A 22,300-nucleotide genomic window follows, 5' to 3' on the forward strand; every position below is an offset into this window, starting at 1 on the left:
GCCTAACCTACTGTCTCTATATTGGTTCCACACCAATTGCCGAACAGGAAACCTAAGCTTTGTATATTCCTAGAGATAGGCCCGGGATTGGGAGGGGAGAGATGAACACTGGTCAGTCCCCACTATAAACTAAAACACAACAAGGGAGACAAACAAAGGTGGGAAACTTGGCTTGAGCAGACACCAGAGAGATAACACCAAACATCCTCCAAGGCAGCAGAGAGGAATCTAGCTGACTGCTATAGCCCCAAGTAATCACAAGGGAAAATCAGAATATCACCGGCAACTCCCTGAAGCAGACAGAGTTTAACACCCAGACCAAGGTGTGTCAAACAGAGCAGGAGGAAGGTTGCCACTGGGTCCAAAAGCCAGAAGGATTAAGAAGGCGTCTGCAATACCAAACACAGAGACCTTCTGCAGCCAGCTGCAGAGCGAATGTCTGTTACATCTGACACACCCGTGACACCACCAAATCCTGGCACATTCTCAAAAGACCTGCATCTGGTCAGTAAGCTGCTTGACAGGATCCATTTTTTAATATATATGGCTGCTTATCCTGTTATGCGTTTTGCAGAGGGACCCAGCAAGACCGGCACGAAACCAGCAAAGGCGTAGTCACAGACGCACTTAGAACTACCTTCCCAGCTAGGTGAGCCCTTGAGGGCCAGGAATACTTTTCACCCAGCTCTCAGTAAATGGAAGGGGGACTTTGGAAGAGTCCTTTCCAAGTCCGCTGTCGCCGGACAGCAGGTGTCTGTTGACGCGACCGATGCCTAGTCGAGAACCATGTGAGTACTTCTGCAAAAACCCAAGGAAGTGAAACCAGAAGACAAAATGAAAAAACCTCTGAAAAGATAGCAAAACCTAATGCTAGCACCACTCACCACCAAGCACATAAGGAACTGCAATAAACAGCAAAGGGCTGAGCAGGGAGTGGGGTTAAATAGCCCGCCTAATGATCAGGCGTTGATTACCTCCCAATGATCCACAGACAGCCACTCATGCAGCTTCAGCAGCAGACTGAACATATTCCCACCACTGCTCAGTACCAAACACAACAGTGTCCTGCGTCCTCACACATCCCACAACACCAAAACGTGACGCTCCACAAGACTGTGATAGTTTCCCTGCACGCATAGTAGCTCAGCCTCCAGGGTCAGGACAATAGCGGCACTTGCGACCGCAGTAGCGTAGCACCAGACCTGCGCCATTCCCAGGTGGGAGCACAGAACCACGATTTGTAACAATCGCCCCCACCCATCCTGGGCCCCTATGTATCCCCCACACACATCCTGGGCCCCAATGTATCCCCCCACACCCATCCCAGGTCCCTTTGTCCACTCATTATCCTGCCCATTCATATAAAAAAAAATTCTCACCTTTCTGCATTTCCTCTGTGGCGTGTCCTCTTGCAGCTTCATATTGGCGTGTCTTCGACATGGCTGCCGACCCATCAGAGGCAGTCATGCAGTGCATAGCAGTGACTCTAAAAGGCCGCTGGCCACTTGACATCGCTACTATACGCCGCGCACTGACGTCAGCGACAGGCGCACAGCAGCAATGTTAAATGGCCACCAGGCCTATCAGATGGTGCACGTTAACGAGCACAGCCTCAGATTGACCGGCGGCCTTTAAACGTCACTGCTATGCGGCACATGACGATGTCAGCGTGCAGTGTATAGCAAACAGTGACATTCCCTGCAGTCATAATGAAAAAGGTATGCGCCGCACACAGAGGCCTCTGATTGGCCCATGGTTAGAAAGACCCCCAATATATCTGCCATGGGTGCCCACCGAAAACACGGGGCCCACCGGCAGGCCAGTCCGATGCTGGAGGTGGGAGAGAGAGATATTTTATTTTAATTGGAATGGATAACACCAGATGTTCCAACAAACAAGAAATGGATCGTACATGTAAATAGTAATTTACAATATGAACATGTTTATTATCGTAGTATAGAAAAGTTAAAAACTTTGTTCACACATGGAGATTGTGGATTGAAAGAGACTGATGAATGGCAGATCGCAGAGATCTGGAGTTAGGAAGAAGAGGGAGGAGGAAATATTGGTTATTTTTTGAGCGATTTAAGGGGAGGTTTTGCAATACTCTTGTCCATATAGTGAAAATTGCCTTTAATTTGATTTTAGATAACATAAGTATATTAATAACTTTATATGCTTTCATTCAAATGTAAGTTCTAACCTTCATTCTCGTTTACTTCGACTTATGGATTTTCTTGTACAGTTTGTCAAAAACATGATTTATACCTGTAAGTTTTTCTTTGTGGTCAACAAAATGTGATTTTCAAGTAAAACATTTCCCATCTTCTAAGTATGATAATGGCTTCTCCCTTTGTGAGATATTTGATGTCTAGTAAGATTCCTTTTACTGGTAAAATATTTCTCACATTCTAAACATGAAAACGGCTTCTCCCCTGTGTGAGTTCTCTGATGTGTAACAAGACATGATCTATCTGTAAAACATTTCCCACATTCTGAACAGAAATATGGCTTCTCCCCTGTGTGAGTTCTCTGATGTTTAAGAAGACTTGATTTTCCTGTAAAACATTTCTCACATTCTGAACATGAAAATGGCTTCTCGCCTGTGTGAGTTCTCCGATGTCTAATAAGAGTTGATTTATCAGTGAAACATTTCTCACATTCTATACATGAAAATGGCTTTTCCCCTGTATGAGTTCTCTGGTGTGTAACAAGATGTGATTTATCTATAAAACATTTCCCACATTCTGAACATGAAAATGGCTTCCCTGTGTGAATTTTCTGATGTGTAACAAAATATGATTGATATGCAAAATATTTACCACATTGTGAACATGAATATGGCTTCTCCCCTGTGTGAATTCTCTGATGTATAACAAGAACCGATTTATCTGCAAAACATTTACCACATTCTGAACATGAATATGGCTTATTCCCTGTGTGAATTGTTTGATGTGTAACAAGACTTGATTTATATGCAAAACATTTACCACATTCTGAACATGAAAATGGCTTCTCCCCCGTGTGAATTCTCTGATGTTTAAGAAGAGCTGATTTATCTGCAAAACATTTACCACATTCTGAACATGAAAATGGCTTCTCCCCCGTGTGAATTCTCTGATGTGTAGCAAGTTTTGACTTACTTACAAAACATTTCCCACATTCTGAACATGAATGTGGGTTCTCCCTTGTGTGAACTGTCTTTTGTCTAACAAGCTCTAATTTCGGGTTAAAATATTTCCCACACTCTGAAGAAGAAAATCCTTTCTCCTCTATGTGATATTTTGGATGTGTAACAAAAGACGTTTTGAGGGGAAAACTTTTTTGAAATTCTACACTTGAAAATGGCTTGTTTGCTGTAAAAGCAGTTACATTTTTAACACTTCTTTTGTGACTTTTATTTTTCCTATTAGTCTGTGATGAATTCGAAGATAGGACCTGTTCAAAAGGATCAGATGATAGATCTTTGCTGTGAAAGGGTGACTGTATTCGTGGAGTAGTGGCATAGACGTCAGTGATATCTTGAGTGATATTAAGGTCATCTGATTTAAAAATTGAAGAGGTCAGTTGTCCCTCTGATCTCTTGGTGCTGTCACCTGCCAAGAATAAATATTATTTTTGAATAAATGACGCTGAATTATATTTTTAGAACATTTCTAAAATATCCAAAGAAATTACAAGAAAAGCAAGAAGATCTTGAAAAGCAACTTGGCTTCCATGAACCAATCCAGCAAAATCTGTGCTCTCATGACCAAATATTCCCCTCGCTTCTGAGTCCTGCTGTGTGCTCAAATACTGTTACAGTCTTAATAAAGAAAAGAGACAAAATTAAAAGGAATCTTAGATAAAAAATATTTGCAATACAGGGAAAAAGCAAAACGTTTTTCTACGATTTTTCAGATAAATGTGGGAGCCCGCTGGCCAGATTGCTCCACCTACGTATGACAGCTACATTTATCCCATATGTCAGAGGGAAGGAGGGTAGGGATGAACATAATCCCAAAGATATTGTAGATCTTTTTAGGTCTTACTATGAGAATCTATACAACATTAAGAACCAATTTGCAGACATGTCTCCCTCATATCGCTCCAATAAGATTAAAGAATACATCCAGGAGACATCTCTGCCCATGTTGAGTCACTCAATGGTGCAAACTCTGGAAGAGATGATATCCATAGAAGAAACTGATTCTGCGATACGAGCCTCCCCGTCAGGCAAATGCCCTGGCCCAGATGGCTTTACGCCGGCATTTTACAAACAGTTTAGAGAGCAACTCTCTCCAATAATGGCGAATACCTTTAAGGCAATTGATGGAAATACTGGATTTGTCCCCCAATCTCTAGAGGCACATATTAGTGTTCTCCTCAAGCCAGGTAAAGACCCTTCAATAATTGCTAATTTTAGACCAATCTCTTTATTAAATATAGATATTAAATTATTTTCAAAAATCTTGGCCGATAGGTTAGCTCCTTTACTCCCCTCTTTAGTTAATAATCAAGTAGGCTTTGTCAATGGACGAGAAGCTGGGACAATACCATTAAGTCACTACTCATTATTTCTAAAGTAAAAATTGGGTCCACTACACTAGGTCTTCTATCTATAGACGCAAAGAAGGCTTTAGATAAAGCTTCCTCCATGAACCCCAAGTGAACTCTAAGATAGATAGGTTTGGGCCCTTCCTACCTACAGAAAATTATGCCACTATATAAAAGCCCAACAGCAAGAGTGAGCATAAATAATTCTCTTTCTGCTCCATTTGCAATTAACAATGGAACTAGACAAGGGTGCCCCCTATCTCCATTGCCATATGTAGTAGTAATGGAGCATCTGGCCAATGCTCTCAGAAATAATCCCAATATTCACGGATCTAAGTCTTATAAAGCAGCTCTGTATGCAGATGATTTACTTCTCTATATATCCCAACCACAAATAACATTTCCAATGATTCTAAAAGAATTTGATAGGTTTGGATTAGTCAGTAATTTTAAAGTCAATTACTCTAAATTAGAGGCCTTGAACATATCTCTCCCACAGACTGAAGTCTCACAAGTTATGACTAAATTTCCATTTAAATGGCAGAAAGAATCATTGAAATATTTAGGGGTCCATATTCCCTCGGATCCTAATAAATTATTTGAGCTTAACCATCAAGCTTTACTGAATAGAACATATGATCTATTGAAACATGGTAAATTGAAGCTATCTTGGTTTGGAAGAATGAACGCCATCAAAATGGATGTATTACCTCGTTTCTTGCACATTTTTCAAACAGGCCAGAGCTCTCCTCCCTACAGTTTCTTTTGTAAACTAAGGTCAGCTATGATTAAATTCATTTGGGGTAAGATTAAACCTCACAAACAAATTTCAAGAGATATTTTCAGGTCTCTGCCTTGCTGAGGATCCTAGATTGGCACTTTTATGCAGACGCTAAATAATGGGTGTGGGTGGAACAAAAAGGCTTAGAAGTCCCTTTAAGACATCTACCATGGTGTCAAGAAGACTCCGTGACCTTGGTTAAGTGCAAATTAACTAGGGAAACACTTAGAACATGGCATGCCCTGAGGAAAAAAGTGTTTCCAGATAAAACTATTAGTCCACTCACATCAATATTTTATAACCCTTCCTTTCTACCCGAATATCTACGCGGGTCCTTCCTCGATCGGAGGGTAGTGAACACCCGATTGTTTCAAATATTGGAAAATGGTATGATACCTTCTTTTGTATCTTTACAAAGTCTTTTAATGTGAAAATCAAATGGTTGAATCCTTGCAAATGCGATCCTTTCTAGTAGCACATAATGCTAATGTAAATTCGCTCTTAAACTACACCTTCATGGAGAACATGTTCCTTCAGGAAAATGGATCGACTCACGCCATTTCTGTGATCTATGAGGGACTAGGTAGAGAGGAGGGAGCGGAGAAGCTGGCATATCAGCGAGCATGGGAGAGGGACTTGGGAATTAGTTTGTCCCCTCCTGAATGGGCAAAAAGGTTTCTCTTCACACATATGCTCACTAATGCTGGGAGTGCACAAGAGAAGAACTAGAAAATACTTACACGATGGTATCACTACCCTTCTAAATTACATGCAATATTCCTTACAGTCTCAGAAATGTGTTGGAGATGTGAATATGACGTGGGTTCCATGATTCATATCTGGTGGGAGTGTTCTAGAATTAAACCATTTTGGGAGAAGGTATTTGATAATTACCAACGTATCACAGGAAACAGAGTAACAAGGTCTCCCCAAATACCTTTCCTGTCAATTCTACATTTTTCAATAGGTGCTCAAAAGAAAGACCTACTTCGATTTTGCTCAACAGCGGCACAGACGGTAATCCCGCGGTTTTGGAAACGTAAAAACCCACCTAGCATATTGGATTGGTACAATGAAATGGTGAATTTATGTAGAATGTTAAAATATTTAGATTTGAGAGTCCTCAGTGGTTGATATCTTTTAATGGCTAACTGAAAAGATGGTAACAAGTTGCAAGCTTTCAAGACTACTCAGGCCTCTTCATCAGGCTAGTACAACCAAATATCTGAAGAGTCACATATTTATACACATTAGGATACAGAAATAATGCAATAGATGAGACAGGTAATGTTAAGCAGAGCAATTACTGTGGGATAAAGATTATTTCAGGAGACTGAACCTGAGGGAATACTTCAATGCTACAGAAGATTCAGAACTGACCCGAACTGAAGGAAAAGGGATCTGGACAACCAAGAAGAGGTCAGATTGAACACCTCCGCCTGGACGCAACCCTCATTTGGATACATATATAAACTCCGTCAGACATGTGATAAAATCCACCATCCTCGACACAAACAGGAGACAAGCATCCAATATCGGTGCCCAGGAGATAAAGGCCATACAATCTTTGAAAAACAACAAAGAAATCATCATTAAACCTGCTGACAAGGGTGGTGCAATAGTGATGATGAACACATCAGAGTACATGAAGGAAGCAAACAGACAACTGATGGACACATGCTACTACAAAAAAACTGGAGTCTGACCCTACACAGGACTATTTCAAGGAACTAAACAAGTTGGTATCTTGTCTGCCTGATGAATAAATAAGAGTTAATGGCCTGTTACCAGAGAGTCCAAGAATAGGGCCATTCTATATGCTTCCCAAAATCCACAAATCTAGTAACCCAGGAAGACCAATTATTTCATGTGTGGGCACCCTTACGGAGCAAGTTTCTGGATGTGTAGAGGGTATTCTTAAACCCCTGGTAAAGAATACACCCAGCTACATTCAAGACACAATGGATCTACTGAATAAACTAGCAGCAATAGGTCCTCTACCAGAAGGAACCATCCTGACCACCATGAATGTGGAATCTTTGTACTCTAATATCCCACACCAGGATGGATTAAATGCCTGCAAAATCTTCATGGAAAATACAGGAATTGATGCAGATTCTGTGGTGAAACTTACAAAATTCATCCTCACCCACAATTACTTTGAATTTGATAACAACATATAGCTACAGGAGACTGGTACATCGATGGGAAGTAAAATGGCTCCACAGTAAGCAAATCTTTTCATGGTCAAGTTTGAAAGTGAGTTTTTGTCCTCATGTCCCATCAGGCCTCTGGCCTACTATTGTTTCATTGACAATATTTTAATCAACTGGACGGGGTCTGAGCAACAGCTGAAGACGTTCCATGAACACTTTAAATCGATTTCATCCGCCATTAACCTAACAATGAACTACTCCTATACTGAAATTAACTTTTTGGACACCACCATCAAGCAACAGATCAATGAAATAGAGACATCTTTGTACCGGAAGCCAATCGACTGTCCAACATACCTTAAATGGGACATTTTCCATCCGAAACACAAAAAACTCTATTGTATACAGCCAAGCCACCTGATACAATCAGATATGTTCCAACCCTATGGTGGCCTCAGAAAGACCTTTTTTAATCAGGGTTACCATCCAAGAACACTTGAGAACCAGATTACAAGAGCCACCAGAATATCAAGGAATCATCTCCTACATTACAAAAGTAAACAAGAAAGCAACGGGGTGCCTCTAGTAGTTACCTACAACCCAAATCTGGAGGTGCTAAGGACAGCTGCATGGAAACTACAACCCTTACTACAAAAAGATGCCCAATTACAATCCATATTTCTAGACCCCCCACTTCTGTGTTTCAGGCAACCCCCTAATTTAAGAAGCATCATTGTCAGAAGCTCCCTGTCATCTCCACCACCTACAGGTACCTTTCCCTGCAACCAGAAAAAAATGTAAAACCTGTCCATTTATAATGACCACAGACAAGATAAAGATCTCCAATTTACATCAGGACTACAAGATTCCAGTTTTTTTCAGCTGTATCACATCTAATGTAGTGTACTTAATTATATGCACCAAATGTCCATCAGGTGGTCTGTATGTAGGGGAGATGGGGCAAAAACTTAGGACAAGGATGAATCATTATCGCCACACAATAAAAGAAAAAAGAATAGATCTACCTGTGGCCAAGCATTTTTGTTTACCTGATCACAACATCGCAGACATGAAATTGTTGGTATTAAAAGGTAACTTAATAATAATAATAATAATTTTTATAGTGCCTACATATTCCGCAGCACTTTACAATTAAGCGGAGACATGTACAGATAATAAATTCAATACAAGGTAAGACAGTTTAAACCGTTACATTAGGAGTGAGGTTCCTGCTCACAAGCTTACAATCTACAAGGAAATGGGCGGACACAATAGGTGAAAAGTGCTTGTTCTTTCAGGTCTGGCAATTATAATAAATAGGGATTTTCATATAAAGCTGCATGATCCGGTCATCAGCCCGTATGTTTAAATGCAATAATCAAGTATCGAGTGCAGTTATCGTGTGCATGGAAGGTGTAGAGACAGATGAACAGTAGGGAGCAGATTCTGAATAATATTTAGGAGGGAACATGTGAAAGTTAGTTTACTGGGTATTTGAGATGGTAGGCTTGTTTAGAGATGGGTTTTTAAAGCGCACTTGAAGGCGTGGGGGCTAGGCATCAATCAGATCGCCTGGGGTAGTGCATGTGCGAGGTTCGGATTATGGGGAATGTTAGTCTTAGGTCATTTGTGGAACGGAGGGCGATAGACAGAGATGAGAGGATATATAAGGTGGTGAGGAACTGTGGAGAGCTTGGGTGAGAGCGATGAGTTTATATTGGACCCTGTAGCGAATGGGTAACCAGTGTAATGGCACAAGATGGAGGCATCGGTCAAGCGGCTGGACAGAAATATGACCCTGGCTGCCGCATTCAGGACGGATTGGAGAGGAGAAAGTTTGGTAAGAGGGGGACCGATCAGAAGAGAGTTGCAGTAGTCCAGACGAGAGTGAATAAGAGAGACAGTAAGAGTTTTAGCAGTTTCAAAGGTGAGAAAAGGTCGGATTCTGGAGATGTTTTTAAGATGCAGGTGACAAGAGCGAGTGTGTGTTCGGATATAGGGAGTAAAGGAAAGTTTAGTGTCAAATATGACCCCAAGGCAGCAGGCATGCTGCTTGGGGGTTACGGTTGAGTCCTCCAAGGTAATTTCGATGTTAGGTAGAGTTAGGTTAGTAGAGGGGAGAAATACAAGAAGTTCAGTTTTGGAGAGATTGAGTTTAAGATAGAGGGAGGACATGATGTTCGAGACAGCAGACAGACAATCCTTGGTATTTTGTATTAGGGTAGGGGTGATGTCAGGGGAATAAGTGTATAATTGGGTGTCGTCAGCATACTGGAACCCAAATCTGCTGATTGTCCAATAGGGGCAGTGTATAGACGAGGAGAGGAAGATGAGCCGGCAAAGGATACAGTGAAGGAGCGGTCAGAGAGGTAGGAGGAGAACCAGGAGAGAACGGTGTCCTTGAGGCCTATAGAGCTGAGCATAGTGAGGAGAAGCTGGTGATTCAGTGTCAAATGTGGCAGACACATCCAGGAGAATCAGCAGGGAGCTATGACCTTTGGATTTAGCTGTTAGCAGATCATTAGAGACTTTAGTGAGGGCAGTTTCAGTGGAGTGTGAAGAGCGGAAACCAGATCGTAGAGGGTCAAGGAGAGAGTTATCTGAGAGATAGCGGATTAGACGGGAGTGGGCCAAGCGTTCCAGGAGTTTAGAGATGAAAGGAAGATTAGAGACAGGTCTGTAGTTAGCAATGCAGTTCTGGTCCAGGGATGGCTTTTTAAGTAAAGGGGTTATGATGGCATGTTTAAATGAGGAGGGAAAGATACCTGAAGAAAAAGAAAGGTTAAATATTTTAGTCAGGTGAGTGGTCACTGTTGCTGGTTGTAGGCCGAGAAGAAGTGAGGAGCTGGGTATCTTCTTCTTCTGTAACAGGCTCAAAGATGGCTAGTGAGCTTGAAGTGCGGTAGGAAAGGGGATCCAGGCACTGAGGAGATTGGGATGAGATGTCCTGATGGATGTGGTTGATTTTTTCTAGGAAATAAGTGGCCAGGTCTTCACCGCTGAGGTTGGTGATGAGGGCCTGTGCTTTAGGTTTTAGGAGGGAGTTTAAGGTTTCAAAAAGTCGTATTTTGGATTGTTGGACAGTGAAGTGATGAAGGTGGTGAAGTAGGATTGTTTGGCCAGATGAAGGGCAGAGTTATAGGTTTTGAGCATGAATTTATAGTGGATGAAATCCTCTGCTAAAAGAGATTTTCTCCACTGACGCTCAGCACACCTTGAGCAACGATGAAGAAAGAGTGTTTGCATAGTGTGCCAGGGCTGCTGTTGTCTGTGTCGGGTCTTTCTGCGTGTTGAAGGTGCTGCTTCATCTAGGGTGCTCTTCAGTGTATTATTTTAGTGTGACAATGCTAAGTCTGGACAGGAGAGGGAGATGGGGACTAAAGATGTGTGGAGATTGTCCATAAGCTGTTGGGTATGAATGGTACGTGTATTCCTATAAGTGTGGTAAGTAGGGGTGTCCCGGGTGAGGAGACAATTCTTGACAGAGAAGGAAAGAAGGTTGTGGTCCGAGAGCGGGAGAGGGGAGTTAGTAAAGTTATGCAGCGAGCAGAGATGGGAGAAAACCAGGTCCAGAGTATTCCAGTCTTCATGGGTAGGAGAATTAGTAAACTGTGAGAGACCGAATGAAGAGGTTAGAGAAAGTAGATGAGAGGCAGATTGGGAGAGGGGATCATCCATGGGGATGTTAAAGTCTCCCATGATGAGGGTGGGGATGTCACAGGATAGAAAGTGAGGAAGCCAGGAGGCAAAGTAATCCAAGAACTGGCAGGAGGAGCCTGGATGGCGATACATGACCGCCACTCGCAGGGAGAAGGGTTTAAAGAGTCTGACAATCAAAACTTCAAAGGAAGGAAACATAAGTGAGGGGACCGGTGGGGGGGGGGTGACCTGGAAAGCACATTGTGAGGAAAGGAGCAAACCAACACCTCCACCCTGTCTGTTCCCAGGTCTGGCGGTATGTGAAAATTTCAGCCCACAAAACAAGAGAGCAGCAGCGGCGGTGGCGTCTGACTGCTGGTTCCAGGTTTCTGTAATAGCCAGAAGGTTAAGGGAATTAGAGAGGAAAAAATCGTGGATGTAAGTTAGTTTGTTACACACAGACCGTGTGTTCCAGAGAGCACAATGGAAAGCGATAGGAGAGGGCATGCACTGAATGTTAATAAGATTAGCAGCGTTTCTATATGCAGCTGGAGGAGAGTAATGTATGCTAGTGGAGGGAGGTCCTGGGTTATGGGAGATGTCGCCTGCGACTAGTAAAAGGAGAAAAAAAAAAGAGAGCAGGTGGTGCAATGATTTTTATGAACGTTTTGAGTGCTGTATGGAGGTACTGGATGGTTTGGAGTGGGTGAGAAATGTCAGTAGAGCCTCAGAGTTACACATGGGAGAGGGGAGAAGGGAGGGGTTGATATGGAGAGAGTGCACAGAAAGTGTTAAAGGGCGAGAGAGTTGTGAGAAAGCAGAAGTGAAAACAAATCAAATCTCAGAGAGAGAAGAATCTCGGAATATAAACTAATGATGACCTTTGACACCTTCAGAGCAGGAATGAATGAATAGAACTTTGGGGTCATCATAACAGTCCTTATCTATGAACCAATCCAATATTTACAGCGAGAACTGTTTATCCTCCTCCCACAGCAATTGCTCTGCTTAACGTTACCTGTCTCATCTATTGCATTATTTCTGCGTCCTAATGTGTATAAATATGTGACTCTTCAGATATTTGGTTGTACTAGCCTGATGAAGAGGCCTGAGTAGTCTTGAAAGCTTGCAACTTGTTACCATCTTTTCAGTTAGCCATTAAAAGGTATCAACCACTGAGGACTCTCAAATCGAAATATTTTTCTATCTACTGGCTAACACGGTACAAAAAAATATATATATTTTTTTTTTCCCCTGCCGAATGGAAGAACTTTCTGCAGATGTTTGGAGCAGATGGATTCTGTTTCAGGATTCACATAATTTTCATACCCTGTTTTAATAGTTAACAGATTTATATGATTGTGCTCATAATCAGCTGCATGGGCATAAGGACCAACCCCCCCCCCCCACCAATCCCTCATCCCTAGGTCTTTTCTCGCTTTCTTTCTTCTCTTGATTTCTTCAGACATAATATAGAAGTTACTTCAACATAAGAACCTCTTATTGGTGATTATTACATAAACAATATGATGTTCAAGGTATTACAATGTGAATTGATATCAAAAGAGGTGATCTTACTGGAACTGTGGAAATTTTCTATATTAATATGTTTTCTTCGAATTCAATATATTTTTTCATATGCAAAATGTATAATAATAATCAATAATTAATGTTTGGTTAATGTTTAATAGAACAGATTGAATATAAATACTGCTACCGTCTACATTTTTAGCATTTCTGTAGCAGGAAGAACCCACTTAAAAAATTCTTGTGGTTGTGTCTCTAGAAGCACAAGCCGGGCACCACTTATTGGGCACTAAAATGGCATATATGCAGTTTTCTCTCTCCAACATCGACTGCATGCTAGTTTCCAGAGATTACCTGTGAAGTCAAAATAGTCACTACCCCTAAACATGAATTCCATGAGGGTAATACAGTCACTTTATGCGATTTGTCTACTGTTCTGTATTTCCACCGTTCTTGCACTTTACGGGCACCATCTGAAGATCACAAACTATTCCAGCACCATTTGAATTCCCATAGCCAAATTGTGCTCCTTCTCTTCCAGGGCTGTGGAGTCGGAGTCGGTATAAAACGGACCCACTCTGATAATTCAATACAGTTTGTGGGGAATATTTTTTCATAAGAATTTGGGAAAGTTATGAAATGTTCTATAAATGTCTGTCCTATTCCTGATCTAAGGGTCTAGACTTTTAGCTGAGATGAATGTGTGCTACAGTAAATTTATCACTTAAATATGAGCCATGTATGAAGGAGTCGGAGTCGTGGAGTCAGAGTCATGGAAATTGAGGAATCTGAGGTTTGGCTTACCGACTCCACAGCCCTGTTCCCTTCTGTGCCCAGCCATGTGCCCAAACAGTATGATATTGCCCGATTCAGGAGAAGTTACAAAATATATTGTGGGGTACATTTTTTCTTATATCTCCTTGTAAAATTGAAAAAATGGAGCTACATCAACAAGTGTTTTTATTTTAAGGTTTGAATTCCACTTTGTGTTAATTATTGTGATATACCTAAAAGGTTAAATAGACTTAAGTCCTTTGAGTTCAACCTATAGCCTAACATGTTGATCCAGAGAAAGGCCAAAACCCAATGGGGCAGACACTAGTGGCTCAAGATTAAGAGAAAAATTCCTTCCTGACTCCACATACAGCAATTAGACTAGTTCCCTGGATCAACGTCCCATCACAGAATCTAGTGCGCATAAACTGTAATAATTTAGTAGTGAATCAACCATTACAACATCATGCGGCAGAGAGTTCCATAGTCTCACTGCTCTTACAGTAAAGACTCTGTGATTATGATTAAACCTTCTTTCCTTTAGACATAGAGGATGCCCCCTTGTCCTAGTTGTAGGTTTAGGTGTAAAAAGATTAGAAAGAGCTCTGTACATTATAATAAGATCGCCCCTAAGCCTCCGTTTTCGAAACTGAATAACCTCAAGTTTAATAACTGGTCTTGGTATTGTAATCCACCCATTCCCTTAATAACCTTGGTTGCTCTCCTTCGCACCCGCTCTAGTTCAGCTATGTTCCTCTTATTCACCGGAGATCAAAATTGTACAAAGAATTCTAAGTGTGGGCGCACTAGTGTCTTGTATAGAGGCAAAACTATGTTCTCATCATGGGCATGTATGCCTCTTTTAATGCATGCCATTATTTTAGTCGCCTTGGCAAAATGGGGATGCGTCTTATAATCCGAATGTAGCTTACAGGGGATGGTGTGGCTGCAACTGAGCGGGATCCCAGCAGGTAGGGTCACGCTGCAGCAAGCTGACAGCAGTGGAAGAAGCGGGGTAATGCTGCAGGCCCCGGGCTGGGTGGAAGGGTTATTCGGCGGTGCCAAGCTGCGGCACGCTTCAGGCTTGTAGAAAATGTCGATGGAGTCTCTCCGCACTTCCAATAGTTTTCACTGAAATGGACTTCGGGAAAGTGGTGTATGTGCAGATTGAGATCACTGCGCCACCACCGGCAGCGGTCTTCCAGAAGTCCACCTCAGTGAAAATGATAGGAAGTGCAGGGACTCCGCTGACAGTTTCTGCAAGCCCACAGCCCCCTGCAGCCTCACACCACTGAACACCCCGTCCTCTCAGCCCAGGGCCCGCAGCATCGTCCCATTCCTGCCGTCGGCACCAGCTTCCCCTACAGCAGCGACCTTCCCTCTTGGGACCACGCTCCACCACACCTACTCCCTCCCCCCCAGTAAGCTACTGTAAAATCGGACTGTAAGACGCACCACAATTTATTAAAAAAAAAAATCCTACTTTCTTTCCCAAATAGGATAGCGCAGCTGAATTTAAAGGAGACTCCATAGTGGGAGACAATATGGAACTCTGGGTCTTCTATATGTAACCAGAGATAGGGGGGTAGGGGCTGATATTCGTGGTGGAGTCCCTCAGCCCCTTCTAAGTCTCCCCTGAAAAATCTAAATGGGAGGAAACGCATTGGGAGCATTATACCTCCATGAAATTTCTTGGTGGTGAAACCTAGAAGGATGAGATCACACCAGGACGATCTAAGCCATGGTACACTGTAGGACTGGGTGAGACTGTTTCATTATGTTTTTCTACAGCTATAGCCCTATAAATGTCACAGTGAGGCTTTGACAAATTTCCCCTACGTTGATATTAGTACCTCATCTGGTCTAAGCACTGGTATATATGTCTGTTGGATTATTTGTCTTCTAGAATAGAGTGCTCAGTTTGAAGGATTTATTAAAACATGGGCATGTGTGACTTCAATATGCACTGATTTAAAATATTGGTAAATCCTGAATATGCATTGATTAATGGTTTATGAGTATATAAATGTATGGCATATATCTTTAGAGATCATCAGCAGGAATTATATATGCACGGTGTTGAGTGAAACCACTACACAGTATATGTCCCTTTGAGCATAATTATGTATCCCTTGATGAAATTGAACTCTAAATGCCAATAGGGGTTAATATCTAAAACTCTACACACTTGTGTTTTACACAACTGTGGTTGATTATTGAACTCTATACATCTGTGGCATTTCAATATATACGTTATGCATGTATGCACGGCTATTAGCTGCTGATGGCTGAATCAGAAAGCCCTGAGTTTGTGGACGGCTTCTGGTTTTGTTGATTTTAATGTATATCTATAAATGTTATATTTTAATACTACTTTGCTGCTTCATTTTTGACTACTGATAGTAGTTATCATAGAATCATAGAATGGTAGAGTTGGAAGGGACCTCCTGGGTCATCTGGTCCAACCCCCTGCTCAAAGCAGGATTCACTAAATCATCTCAGACAGATGTCTGACCAGCCTCTGTTTGAAGACGTCCATTGAAGGGGAACTCACCACCTCTCGTGGCAGCCTGTTCCACTCATTGATCACTGTCAAAAAGTTTTTTCTAATATCTAATCTGTGTCTCCTCCCATTCATCTTCATCCCATTGCTTCTAGTCTTTCCTTGTGCAAATGAGAATAAAGATGATCCTTCTACAATGTGACAGCCCTTGAGATATTTGTAGACAGCTATTAAGTCTCCTCTCAGTCTTCTTTTTTGCAAGCTAAACATTCCCAAATCCTGTAACCGTTCCTCATAGGACATGGTTTGCAGACCGGTCACCATTCTGGTCGCTCTTCTCTCAACTTGCTCCAGTTTGTCGATGTCTTTTTTAACCCCTTTACAACCTATGACGTCTTAGTACGCACATTTGCGTACCCCCCGTTCAGTGAGGGCTGCTGCACTGAGCCCTCACTGAACCGAGCACATGTCAGCTGATTCTTACAGCTGACATGTGCCCGCAACAGCCGCGAGTGGAATCGCGATCCACCCGCGGTTGTTAACATGTTAAATACCGCTGTCAATCTCCAACAGCGGCATTTAACGCGCGCTTCCAGGTTGCGCGTCATAAGCCCCGCCCGTCGGCGACCCCGTCACGTGATCGCGGGTCACCAATGGGTGGGCATGACAACCCAAGGTCTGCAGCAGTGGTCGGTGCTCATAGCACAAGACCATTTCTGCTGCATGCAGGGGATCTGCTGGTCCCCTGTATGTAGCAGAGCCGATCAGACAACTGCTGCTTCTAGTCTCCTATGGAGACTATTGAAGCATGCAGTAAGTGAAAAAAAAAAGTTTTTAAAAATATAAAAAAATTAAAAAAATATAAAAGTTTAAATCACCCCCCTTTCGCCCCATTCAAAATAAAATATATATAAAAAAACCTACATAGACATATTTGGTATTGCCGCGTTCAGAATCGCCCCATCTATCAATATAAAAAAAGAATTAATCAGATTGGTAAACGGTGTAACGAGAAAAAAATTCTAAACGCCAGAATTACGTTTTTTGGTCGCCGCAAAATTGCAATAAAATGCAATAACGGGCGATCAAAACATCGGATCTACCCCAAAATGTTATCAATAAAAACGTCAGCCTGGCACGCAAAAATAAGCCCTCACTCAGCCCCAGATCACGAAAAATGGAGATGCTACAGGTCTCGGAAAATGGTGCTATTTTTATTTTTTTTTTTTACCAAATTTTGGAAATTTTTTTCACCACTTAAATATAAAAGAACCTATACATATTTGGTGTCTACGAACTCGTAATGACCTGGAGAATAAGAATGGCAGGTCAGTTTTAGCATTCAGTGAACGTGGTAAAAAAATAAAAATAAAAAACAACTGTGGCATTGCACTTTTTTTTGCAATTTTACCGCACTTGGAATTTTTTTCCCGTACACGATATGGTAAAACTAGTAATGGCGTTGAAAAGTACAACTCGTCCCTCAAAAAATAAGCCCTCAGACGGCCATATTGACCAAAAAATAAAAACGCTATGGCTCTGGGAACAAGGGGAGCAAAAAACGAAAAAGCAAAAACGACAAAACCCAAGGTTGCGAAAGGGTTAAAATGTGGTGCCCAAAACTGGATGCAGTATTCCAGATGATGTCTGACCAAAGAGGAGTAAAGTGCGATAATGACTTCACGTGATCTAGACTGTATGCTTCTGTTAATACATCCCAGAATTGTATTTGCCTTTTTTGCTGCTGCATCACACTGTTGACTCATGTTTAGTCTATGATCTATTAGTATACCGAAGTCTTTTTCACATGTACTGTTGCTTAGCTCTATTCCTCCCATTCTGTATATGCTTTTATCATTTTTATTGCCCAGATGTAGTACTTTGCATTTTTCCCTGTTAAAAACCATTCTGCTTTTTGCCATTTGGGTCTACACTATGGAGAACAGCAGTGTGAGGGAACACTATGGAGAGGGGCAGGATGGTGGGATATTATGAAGAGGAGCAGTGTAGGGGAGAAATTATGGAGAGGGGCATTATGTGGGAAACATAATGGAGAGGTGGAGTGTGGGGGGACATTATAGAGGGGGGCAGTCTGGGGTAGACTTTATGGAGAAGGGCAGAGAGAGGGGATATTTTGTACACTAAAGCACAGTGAGGGGGCAATTATACATTCAGGGGAGCAGCACGAGTGTTATTTATGGGGCAATATAATGATACTCTTATTTCTAAGAGCACAGTGTCGCGATCTTCTGCTGAAGACGGAAGTATGCAGAGACGAGCTCTGGGTGTGAAATCTCATCATGGCATCCATACTACATGGAGACAAATGGGATGAATGCCTTGAATCAGAGAAGATGTCACCTATAAGGTACCCGGATGTAAATGTTTGTGAACCTACCTGTGTCTCAACAGTATTGTGGCTCTTGTATGGTCCGCAATTTGATGATGGCTGGTAACATGAATTCCCAACATTTCCTTACCATTGTTAAGGACATACTGGGAATTACCATTGGTACCTATACCATACCTGCCATTACAATTGGTGGCTGTACTAAGCTTGGTGCTGCATACACTGACGGTGGTTCTGGCTTTGCATTCATGTACTGAGGGTGGTTCTGGTGCTGCATTCATGTACCGAGGGTGGCTCTGCTGCTGCAATCATGTACTGATGGTGGTTCTGGCACTGCATACATGCGCTGATGGTGGTCCTGATCTATACACATAACAATCCATATAGTGCTTCATGGCTATGTTATGTTAGCGCTTATTCATACTGGTTATTTTTTGGAGCAGAACCGCTTTAATTCCTTTGCGACCTTGGGTTTTTCCGTCTTTGTTTTTGCTCTCTTTCTTCCCAGAGCCAAAACTTTTTTTATTTTTCGGTCAATATGGCCATAGAGATTGACAGCGGCATTTAAAATGTTAACAGCCATGAGTGAATCTCAATTCCTCCCGCGTCTGTTAGGGGCACATCACAGCTGATCAGATCAGCTGTCATCTGCCTGGTAACATGCGGGCTCAGCGCCGGAGCCCGCATGGAGGGCAGGGATTCCACCTTGGACGTACTCATACATCGAAGGTGGTAAAGGGGTTAAATCCTCCTGAAATACTCAAAACTTGGTTCTGGTGATGTATTAATGTACTGATGGTGGTTGTAGTGATGTACAGTATTCATGTAAGTACTCCATTAAATTTTTTTGTGGTCCTTGGGATTGGTTCGGTATGGCAATGTGCCCCTTGGAGCAAAAAATGTTGTGCACTAGTGTTGAGCAAAAATGATCGGATAACGTGTTATCTGGGCACGCTCGGTCTTATCCGAGTATCTTCGGCGTGCTCGTCTAATATGTTTGCCTCTCTGCGGCTGCATGTTTTACTGTGGTACACAGGTGCAACACATGCAAGGATTGCCTGTCTGTTAGGAAATCTGAGCATGCTCGGATAACACGTTATCCGAGCACGTTCACTCAACACTAGTGTGCACCCCTGAATTAGAATATGTGACATGGTAATATTTTCTCTTTGATGAATTTCTTTAAGAATTATTAGACTTTTAGAGAACTTTTCAACATAGTGCACTAAACTGGAGTTGCACTCATTTACGATGGACCACTGGAGCTACTATAAGACCTGACTAGAAAAGTAGAAAAAGTATTAGTGCTCCCCATTTCAAGAGGATTGTGCAGTAATTATCATTTGCTTAGGATCGAAAATATCTTGAAATACACGACATGAAGTCATTAGAGCCATCAACCAAGCACAGATAAGAGATATATCATGGCATAGGTGTAATAATTTTAGTGTAGTTTATCGTGAACTTCTTTCACGGGTCTTTTTTCACAGAAACTGAAGAATCAGGATAAAGGGAAACTCTGCTGTTATTGTACAGTAATTCACATTACATAGGTTGAAAAAAAGACCACGGTCCATCAAGTTCAACCTTCCTCCACAAATTATACAGTGGGTACGGAAAGTATTCAGACCTCTTTAAATTTTTCACTCTTTGTTTCATTGCAGCAACTTGGTAAATTCTAAAAAGTTCATTTTTTTCTCATTAAAGTACACTCTGCACCCCATCTTGACTGAAGAAAAACAGAAATGTAGAAATCTTTGCAAATTTATTAGAAAAGAAAAACTGAAATATCACATGGCCATAAGTATTCAGACACTTTGCTCAGTATTGAGTAGAAGCACCCTTTTGAGCTAGTACAGCCATGAGTCTTCTTGGGAATGATGCAACACGTTTTTCACACCTTTATTTGGGGATCCTCTACCATTCTTCCTTGCAGATCCTCTCCAGTTCCGTCAGGTTGGATGGTGAACAGCCATTTTCTGGTCTCTCCAGAGATGCTCAATTGGGCTTAGGTCAGGGCTCTGGCTGGGCCAGTCAAGAATGGTCACAGAGTTGTTCAGAAGCCACTCTTTTGTTATTTTAGCTGTGTGCTTAGGGTCATTGTCTTGTTGGAAGGTGAACCTTCGGCCAAGTCTGAGGTCCAGAGCACTCTGGAAGAGGTTTTCATCCAGGATATCTCTGTACTTGGCCGCATTCATGTTTCATTCAATTGCAACCAGTCGTCCTGTCCCTGCACCTGAAAAACACCCCCATTGCATGATGCTGCCACCACCATGTTTCACTGTTGGGATTGTATTGGGCAGGTGATGAGCAGTGCCTGGTTTTCTCCACACATACCGCTTAGAATTATCACCAAAAAGATCTATCTTTGTCTCATCAGACCAGAGAATCTTATTTCTCATAGTCTGGGAGTCCTTCAGGTGTTTTTGAGCAAACTCTATGCAGGCTTTCATATGTCTTGCACTGAGGAAAGGCTTCCGTTAGGCCACTCTGCCATAAAGGTCCGACTGGTGGAGGGCTGCAGTGATAGTTGACTTTGTGGAACTTTCTCCCATCTCCCTACTGCATCTTTGGAGCTCAGCCACAGTGATTTTGGGGTTCTTCTTTACCTCTCTCACCAAGGCTCTTCTCCCACGATTGCTCAGTTTGGCTGGACGGCCAGGTCTAGGAAGACTTCTGGTGGTCCCAAACGTCTTCCATTTAAGGATTATGGAGGCCACTGTGCGCTTAGGACCCTGGGGTAATGCAGAAATTTTTTGTAACCTTGGCCAGATCTGTGCCTTGCCACAATTCTGTCTCGGAGGTCCTTGGGCAGTTCCTTTGAGCTCATGATTCTCATTTGGTCTGACATGCACTGTGAGGTCTATAGACAGGTGTGTGCCTTCCCAAATCAAGTTCTATCAGTTTAATTAAACCCAGATGAACTCCAATGAAGGAGTAGAACCATCTCAAGGAAATGGACAGCATGTGACATAAATATGAGTGTCTGAGCAAAGGGTCTGAATATTTATGACCATGTGATATTTCAGTTTTTCTTTTTTAATAAATTTGCAAAAATTTCTACATTTCTGTTATTTTTTTCAGTCAAGATGGGGTGCAGAGTGTACATTAATGAGAAAAAAAATAACTTTGTAGAATTTACCAAATGGCTGCAATGAAACAAAGTGAAAAATGTAAAGGGGTCTGAATACTTTCCGTACCCACTGTACATTTTGTCAATTGTCTCTTTAGAGATGAAGAGGACTAGAACTTTAGTGCCACCTACAGGAAGTAGCAATCCTAAAAGTCAATAGTGAACCTTTATCGAGCCTCATCACATGACTTAGGATAAAAGCCAAACCAGAAACTCAATTTGCAGACACTGTGTTTCGAGGTACTGCCCCTCGTCAGTGCAAAGTGTGAGTTCTGGTTTGGCGGGATAAGCATTTTGTCACTAATTTAACTATAACCCACAATGTTATTTGTACTGAGGAAATCATCCAGCCCTTGCATAAAAGCTGTTATAGCGTCTGCCATTACTACCTCTTGTGGTCGCAATTCCACAGTCTGACTGCTCTAACTGTAAAGAACCCTTTCCTATTTAGCTGCCAGAATCACCTTTCTTCCACCCGTAATGACTGCCCCCTGGTCCTTCGTATGGTCTTTGGAAGGAATAAGTCATGTGCCAGTCCTTTGTATTGATCACACATATATTTATACATTAAATGAGATCCCCTCTGAGGCGTCTTTTTCCTAAGATAAACAAGCTCAATTTTTTCAACCTCTCATCATATGAGAGGGCTCCATCCCTTAAAATTTGGAGACCAAAACGGAATCCCATATTCTAGAGAGGTCTCACCAGCGATTTATAAAGGGGTAACAATGTGTTGGGATTGCGTGATTTTCTCTGTTTTTATACACCCTAAAATCCTGTTTGCTAGATACTCAGGAATGGAATTTTTATTTTCTGGCCTTGCAGATTCAACAATGCATGACTCCAGTACAATTTATTATACAACCCCTGGCAAAAATTATGGAATCACCAGGCTCGGAGG

General features: G+C 42.0%; 1 protein-coding gene across 2 annotated transcripts in view; it reads right to left on the bottom strand.

The window, feature by feature from the left end:
* Positions 1-1,922: 1,922 nt before the first annotated feature.
* Positions 1,923-22,300, bottom strand: part of LOC141271876 (uncharacterized) — a 37,189-nt gene continuing 16,811 nt past the window's right edge. For both annotated transcript variants that reach the window (XM_073682078.1, XM_073682077.1), the window contains one exon: positions 1,923-3,596. In XM_073682078.1, coding sequence (XP_073538179.1) covers positions 2,329-3,596 — 1,268 coding nt within the window. In that variant the 3' untranslated portion in view covers positions 1,923-2,328. The remainder of the gene's footprint in view (positions 3,597-22,300) is intronic.

This window comes from Phyllobates terribilis, unplaced genomic scaffold (assembly GCF_046119375.1).
Source record: "Phyllobates terribilis strain yellow unplaced genomic scaffold, ASM4611937v1 Scaffold_5__5_contigs__length_657084704, whole genome shotgun sequence".
Taxonomy (NCBI): Eukaryota; Metazoa; Chordata; class Amphibia; order Anura; family Dendrobatidae; genus Phyllobates; species Phyllobates terribilis.